Consider the following 8,674-nt stretch of genomic DNA (forward strand, 5'->3'; position numbering starts at 1 on the left):
TTAAGTCATCTGGCAAGGAATTCTACATTGTTATAGTATATTCAGTGAATGTATTTTCTTCTATATTTAACTGAAAGTGAGGCATGTGGAAAAGTAATCTGTTGTGTTTTTTAAGAGAATTGTCAAAAAATGGATTTTTAGCTCACTGTTCACAATGATAATCTACCCCTACCTTTAGTTAAAAGTGCAAGAAATGACAGAAAAAATCTTAACCATATTAGCCATAAGAGACATTTTGCATTTTTTTCCTACATTCCCCCACTATGCAATTTCAGTGTTTCATTGTTATTCAAACTACCTTCTAGACATTTTAAATACAAACATCACAAAGCAAGCCTTAATCAATTTCTCACTTTCCACAGACTTACTCAAACTGTTACCTCAGGTACACAGTTGCATAAAGCATCCACTAAATCTGAATTTTAAAACTCCTTACACTACCATCCCTGATAAATTTAAACTTCTATACATACCCTAACCTTCTGTTGATAACCACTTTCCTTGCTTTCAAAACTTAAACCCTCCCAAACTTGCACAAGGATTGCTCATGAAACTCAGCCACTAGAATAGCAGAAGAACCTCACAGTTTTTACTGGTCCCATAACTAACTTGTACTGACCTTCTCTGCTCTCTCTACATTTTACAATGTCCTCTACTCCCACCAAGACAGGCTAGTTCCGTTAAAAAAGTAAAAATGAAGTTAGAATATCTCTTGGATAGACGAGTAGCTTCGACAAATTATCCAAGAATGGGAAAATCATGAATAATATTGAGCAATAATGTCACTGCATGAAAAGTACCAATAACTAAGAAAAACACTCGATTAAAGAAATGTAAAACTAAAGCTATTCATTTCATGTGTGCCCAATAAGATCATATCAGATGCACAAAAAATGTCTATTAATATTTAAGCAATAACCCACATCTGGGTGTGGCTAATGCTAGATTTACCCATAGTTGGTGTGGTTTTGTCACGAGGGTGAAGCCCAAATGACCAGACAAAGACAACTGTGAGTAAATCTAGTAGTACCCATACCCAGACGTGTGTTATTGCTATTATACAGCATTATTTAAGAAAAAAAATACTTACTTTTCTTAAATAATGCCTTTGTATAATACCTGCGTGGTGCCCTTCTGTGGTTTTCCTCTGTCCTGGGGCTTTTTCTGATGTACTGCACATGCGTATGCTTACACAGTACATCAGAGCTGTGTAGAGGAAGCAACAGAGAAAGGAAGCTCTCCGTTGCTTTCTTAAAGCTGTCTCGCTATGTTAAATGAATTTAACATAGCGGGATATCCTTAAAAAAAGCAACGGAGAAAGGAAGCTCTCCGTTTTTTTTTTTTTTTTAAGATATCTCACTATGTTAAACGTATAACATAGCAAGATTACAGCAATGGAGATATTCCGTTCTCCATTGCTACCTAGCACAAACAAAAAAAAAAAATCAAGACTTATACTAATGGAAAAAGTCCAGGTGACTGAACCTTTTTCCATTACTATATGTCGGATTTACAACAAGCATGCTGGTTGGGGTGGGCAATCAGCTTGCATGTTTTGGAATACTAATCGGCAGTCATTGTATAATATATAATTAAGCACAACTATGATATTTCCTAACAACCCCCCCCTAAGTGTGAGAAAAAAGTTTTTCATCAAAATAGAAAAGAAAACCTTTTATTTAAATGGTCTTTTGTTCAAGGCTCTGAGACTTGAGTAACCTCTTGAAGTGTGAGAAACAAGCTTTTTATCAAAAAGAAAGAAAAAAACTTTTATTTAAATTCTGTTTAAATATTTTAAGTTATACTTATAGTGACCTGTGTTGTGATACTTTTTGTGGTTTTCTGCTTTGTTTCTATGTTTTAGCCAAGATAGTTTTCTGTTTGCATTTTTTTAATTTTTTCTGGGACTTTCTTTGCAGTTATGTGCAGATTGTTGATTTTATAATTGTTTATACATTATAGTGCACTTCTATCTCCATAAGGAGAAGTACTTGTAAAAGCTAGCTGTTTGTATTTAAAACCCTGACGGGGGCTTTCATTTTGTAGTTTCATTCACAGTTGTGGCAGAAATATGAACCACTGCCAGATTTAAGCTTCATTTAGTCATTTAAAACATTTGTATCCATAAACAGTATTACTGTTACATTTCTTCATAGTTTGGTGCCTTAGTCTGTGGTAGGATTGCAGCAGTGGTAGTATTGTGAATTCTGCTCCGGGATTTGTGCTTCCATACTTCTCTAGCTGTTTATATTCAAGTTTTGCTGCTAGAGTCTTCTGCTTAGCCTTTACCTGGTTCAAGTTGCATTCCACTGCCTTTCTATTTACTTTGCAACTGTTTTTTTCTCTGTTTGATGTATCTGCCTCAGCCCCCACTGAGACATTAAGCCAAAGTTTCTGAAATTGAACCATACTAGAGCTAGACTAGAGACTATCATATCCCTTTCTAGGAAGTCTGTTTCTTGCAGCTTGAATTTTTCCTCAACTGTCCCACCTTTTCCTGTTGTGGTTTTAAAAGTCTGTCTCTCTTGCTTCTGACTCTTATGGTAATCTGACTTCCAAAGTCCCTTCCTCCCGTCTTACATTGCCCTATATAGACACAAAACACCTAGATAGCAAATTGTTTCTAGAAAACTACCCTTAGAACTGCAACCTGTAATTTAGTGTGGCTAAAACAAAGCCACTGTTTGGAGACAAGCTCAGAGTAGCTAGTTTGTATGCAATATCAGTATTATCAAATCTTAGCACAATCTAATATAGTCTAGTGCCAAACCCCAGAGACTACCCAAGGAGAGCTCTATATAACCCAGCCCACAACCTGTGGGGCATTGCAATTTCAGCAACATATGCCTGGAAACTTTTGAAATAGAAAAGCGGACATATTGGTTAACAGTACATTGATCATGAGTCCAGAACACTTCTAAGTTCTAGAGTTTTAGTAAATCTGTTAAGATTTAATTAATTTGACAACAATCTTGAACTGTGGCACAGTTTGTTCTCTTAATATCAGAGATTTTCTCCGTAAATACTTTGGCAGTCATGACTCTCAATTGTCCAGATTTTTGCCTCATATTTTGTTCTGTTCCTCATAAAAATTTGTAGTTTCTGGCAAATTATCAAGGACTGAATTCATTAAATAATGGCAGAGATTTGAATTTCAGATTCACAACTTCAGAAGATGCATGCTAATGTTAAACATATTGCAGCAACTAAGTTTACAAGAGTAATATTTAAAAGCTTTCACTATTTTTGCCCCCCTAATTATTTTTGGCTTTGTCCAGATTTCTTGCACTAAAAGGTTTTCAGGTATGTTGGCAGTCCTGTATAGTAAGGTAACAGAATGTTCAGACTTGCTGTGCACTACAAATACTCAGTTACACGCACTAGATCTTTCAATGCAGTTTTGCTTTAAATCTAAAAGTTAATTTTATGCGTGTTTGTCTAATACTATTATACTAGAAAAGGAAACGCTATCAATTAAAATACTGCAGGATCTTTTCTCCTTACGTATTTCCTGGTCCATCTGTTTACTGAGAATCTGACAAGATCATATCCTAATGGTCATATATTTTCTCTAGCAACAGACTGTGATATGACAGATAGAGGTCTTGATTCTGAAGGGAAATAAACTTCAGGATAAAATTTCTTTAATAAAGACTGTAACTAGAAAGTAAGTTCTTTAGAAAATGGTCTCCATATGGACAACAATAAATTCAGATTACTCACACAGAAGGCATTAATAGAGTTACTACTAAGTCGTTGCAGCAATGGTTTTCAAGAAAACATTCTAAAACTGTAGAACTATACAAGGTGAAATTAATGACAAAGGCAATAAGTACACTACAGCAAAACTGTCAAAACAAGCAACACTTTCTCTGAAGGCTTACATTCATCCTTACTTAACTTATTAATGTGTTCCTAGAAAATGCAGCAGTCAGAAGAATGGCTCCTAGTGGTCAGACACAGACTTTAATATTCTTTAATGTAATACACAAATACATTACTAAACCATAATTGTTCACAAGCATTTTGTTTTTTTTTTCCCTTTATTATTATCTGTTACAGGGAGACTGGGAAAAACAGCCATTGCCAAAGATCACCAGCACACTAATCGAAGAGAAGCAAAACTGTCCTGTATCCCACAGTTTGCTACCAGAATCTCCAAGTCTTGTTCATGTTAAAGAAAAAAAGTACAATAAATAAGATCAGCAATGGTGCATTCCTAAGGCTTCGACTGTAACTGCTGCCATATTATATTGTGCAGCATGCATGCATCGATTGTGTGGAAATATTGATTATAGAAATATTTGCAGTGGAGATATCTGCCATTTGAAAGTGATTTGAAAATGAAATTGTGATACATTCATCCTTAATAGATGCCTTGTATGATTTGATCCATCTGAATACAGAACGTTTCTTCTGAGGTTTTGTTCAACAGAGTACAAAACAGATTGTACTCAGAAGAATCCAAATACAGCCACAAAACCAAATATGTCAAGTTTCAATATCTTAACACTGCTGAAAGACACAGATCTATGGTGACAATTTTATATGAAGATGGATTTGTACAGAATACTGATTGAATTCTCTGGCATCATTCATATAAGACTGACAGAAGAAACAAAAGAAAGTGTAGACTGACACACTGGGCAAGATAAATGGTATTAAAAATCATCTCAAGTGTAACCAGTAACAATATTTTTGTTCCTGTATAGTGTACCAACAAATTCACTTCTGTAGTCCTTTGAGTGTAAAGTGCATGCTGTACTGTTGAAGAACAAAAATGATATCTTCAGTTATGATCAGGAGACTGATAAGGATTTGTTGTTATGAGAGTCAGCGTATCTAAACTAGTGAGTCAAACGTATGATTTGGCTTAACATTTTAAGTTCCTTGCTTTTGTTTTGATTTAACTAATAAAGTATTGTTCCAGGACACATGTACTTCTTTTCAGTGTACTATGTTCATAATCTGAACCATCCTGTAACGTTATTTGTAACTATGATGTTCAAGTCACAAGCTATTAGGTATGTCTTTCTGTAATTTTTATTTTTTGTAAGGTAGGACTAGTAACTGTAAAATTGTCCATATATGTATGCATGTGTGTACTGGATGTGCGATTGTGTGGTGCATGTGTGATGAAGAAAGGACTAGCAATCAATTTCAATCCTCTACTTGCCTAGTAAACTCTGTGAATGTAAGTGGTTATTATAGCAATAACCCACACCTGAGTGTGGGTAATGCGGGATTTACCCACGGTTGGCGTGGTTTGATCCCGAGGGCGAAGCTCGAGGGACCAAACAAAGACAACCGTGGGTAAATCCCGCATTACCCACACCCAGAAGAGGGTTATTGCTATTATACTATGACATTATTTAAGAAAAGAAATAATTACTTTTCTTAAATAATGGCATTGTATAATGCCTCTTTGCTGCCCTTCCGCAGCTGTCTGGTATCATGCAGTTCTGATGTACTGCGCATGCCTACGCAGTACATCAGAGCTGTGGCCAAAAGCAACAGAGAAAGCAAGATCTCCGTTGCTTTTTACTGTTTCGCTATGTTAAATGGGTTTAACATAGCGAGACAGCTTTAAAATAAGCAACGGAGATGTCCATTGATTATTTTAAAGCTGTCTCGCTATGTTAAACCCATTTAACATAGCGAACAGTAAAGCAACGAGATCTTGCTTTCTCCATTGCTTTTTTAAACCTGTCTCGCTATTTTAAATGGGTTTAACATAGCGAGACAGCTTTAAAATAAGCAACGGAGATCTCTGTTGCTTATTTTAAAGCTGTCTCGCTATGTTAAACCCATTTAACATAGCGAGACAGGTTAAAAAAAAAGACAACGGAGAAAGCAAGATCTCCATTGCTTTTTACATACTGTGTCGCTATGTTAAAGGAGTTTAACATAGCGAGACAGCTTTAAAAAAAGCAACGGAGATCTTTGTTGCTTTTTTAAACCTGTGTAGCTATGTTAAACTCTTTTAGCATAGCGAGACAGTGTTTTAAAAGAGACTTATACTAATGGAAAAAGTCCGGGTGACCGGACCTTTTACCATTAGTATAAGTCAATTTACAACGTGCACGCTGGCCAATCAGCATGCACGCTTTGGAATATTAATGGGGGATCATGGTATAATTATGGGGTTGCTATAGGAGATTGATGTACCTTGACAGCAAAGAATGGATGAAAGATTCTAAAAACATGACATCATACCTAGTATTCCCCTACTGAGCATGCACTGACACTATAACAGCTATGTTGTCATGGGTATATTGCAATTAATCAACACAAGAATAGCTCAACACAAAGCATTATGAAAGTAATACTGAGCTTGTCAAATGTCATGAAACTGTAAAGAATGAATGTGTGACTAATACAGATTAAGCCCATCTTGAACAACCTTAGGTTGATCAAACCCATGTAACCCAGTCGTCCCATGGTTACTCACCTGCATATTAGTTTCACTGGAGATTAATTTCTGTCTTAAATAATTGCTAAAACCACAGTAAAAAAAGACATGACAGAGCATATGCCATTTTTAGCCACTCACATGCCTGACGGGATGTGTCTGTACTCCCTGTGCAAGGCACAGTTGAGGGAAATCATGTCAAGTGTCATGGTACAGCACCAACTTCCAGACAGTCATTATAACTCAATGTTTCTGTCTGTAATAAATGTAGTCCTTAAGGGTTGACTAAACACATGAGAGACTGTAGTGGTACTTCATCCTAGTTACTATAATGTTAAATAACTAGTGTGAAGTACCAATGTGTACTACTTAATACAATGTCAAATATTAAGGACTAGAAGGCAAAGGTAATGTTAAATAACTAGTGTGAAGTATCAATGTGTACTACTTAATACAATGTCAAATATTAAGGACTAGAAGGCAAAGGTAATGTTAAATAACTAGTGTGAAGTACCAATGTGTACTACTTAATGCAATGTCAAATATTAAGGACTAGAAGGCAAAGGTAATGTTAAATAACTAGTGTGAAGTACCAATGTGTACTACTTAATACAATGTCAAATATTAAGGACTAGAAGGCAAAGGTAATGTTAAATAACTAGTGTGAAGTACCAATGTGTACTACTTAATACAATGTCAAATATTAAGGACTAGAAGGCAAAGGTAATGTTAAATAACTAGTGTGAAGTACCAATGTGTACTACTTAATACAATGTCAAATATTAAGGACTAGAAGGCAAAGGTAATGTTAAATAACTAGTGTGAAGTACCAATGTGTACTACTTAATACAATGTCAAATATTAAGGACTAGAAGGCAAAGGTAATGTTAAATAACTAGTGTGAAGTACCAATGTGTACTACTTAATACAATGTCAAATATTAAGGACTAGAAGGCAAAGGTAATGTTAAATAACTAGTGTGAAGTACCAATGTGTACTACTTAATACAATGTCAAATATTAAGGACTAGAAGGCAAAGGTAATGTTAAATAACTAGCGTGAAGTACCAATGTGTACTACTTAATGCAATGTCAAATATTAAGGACTAGAAGGCAAAGGTAATGTTAAATAACTAGTGTGAAGTACCAATGTGTACTACTTAATACAATGTCAAATATTAAGGACTAGAAGGCAAAGGTAATGTTAAATAACTAGTGTGAAGTACCAATGTGTACTACTTAATACAATGTCAAATATTAAGGACTAGAAGGCAAAGGTAATGTTAAATAACTAGTGTGAAGTACCAATGTGTACTACTTAATACAATGTCAAATATTAAGGACTAGAAGGCAAAGGTAATGTTAAATAACTAGCGTGAAGTACCAATGTGTACTACTTAATGCAATGTCAAATATTAAGGACTAGAAGGCAAAGGTAATGTCATCTACTTTTGTCGTACACAGCATGTAATGTTTTTACATGTGTGTGAGTGTGTGCTTCATTTTAAAAAGGTTAATTTTCCAATTATTTCAGTTTCATAACTGATCCCTCCCAACGTAACTGAAGATGCCATTTGGGTTGTATTGCAATTTATGTACAGAACCTCCCTCTGCATGTACTCTAAGCTTTTGGGCATACATTATTTCCTCTCTTTCCACCTAAGACATCTTTTGTTAAGTTTGGGCAATTTTAACTTCATTGGAACTCGTTTTTGAAATTTCAAAAAAAAAAATGAATATAGCACTATCTAATGTGGAAAAAGAAAAAAAGAGAAAGTGATGTAGTGCAATCTCAAAGATCTACCTTATCAGACTGAGAAAGTCAATGGGCCAGATTCATAAATGCCTACCCTAAGTGTACATAATCTGTATTCAATAACATTCCTTCCACATTTTTTGTGCTTTCCAGTCACTCGTAAACATTACTCCAAGTGTGCATGTAGTCTACACTTTGTGGCAAATTTTATGAACCTCCCTCAATATTGAAAGCTGCAAAAAATCAGTAGAAAAACAAAAATTAAGAGAAAGAAGGTATAAGTTATGTTTGTGTTGTCTGTTCACTCAGAACAGTATATATGTAGTGTAGGCATTAATGAATCCCAGAAAATATCTTAGTGCACAAAGAAAGAAAATCCACAAAAACAAAACAAGACAGAATCTCTTTATAAATTAACCTATTATATTTTCCTGCAATGAATGATCTAAACATCTCATTATTAGTGCTAGGTAGTAGAACACTGTGTCTAACCTCATTATCATGATT

General features: G+C 35.0%; 1 protein-coding gene across 1 annotated transcript in view; it reads left to right on the forward strand.

The window, feature by feature from the left end:
* The window catches only part of DBH (dopamine beta-hydroxylase), a 746,988-nt gene extending 742,052 nt beyond the window's left edge, over positions 1-4,936 (forward strand). The window contains exon 12 of the mRNA XM_044058860.1: positions 4,063-4,936. Within this exon, the coding sequence (XP_043914795.1) occupies positions 4,063-4,200 (138 nt within the window). The 3' untranslated portion in view covers positions 4,201-4,936. The remainder of the gene's footprint in view (positions 1-4,062) is intronic.
* Positions 4,937-8,674: the final 3,738 nt, after the last annotated feature.

This window comes from Protopterus annectens, chromosome 16.part0 (genome assembly GCF_019279795.1).
Source record: "Protopterus annectens isolate FY-2018-M chromosome 16.part0, PAN1.0, whole genome shotgun sequence".
Taxonomy (NCBI): domain Eukaryota; kingdom Metazoa; phylum Chordata; order Ceratodontiformes; family Protopteridae; genus Protopterus; species Protopterus annectens.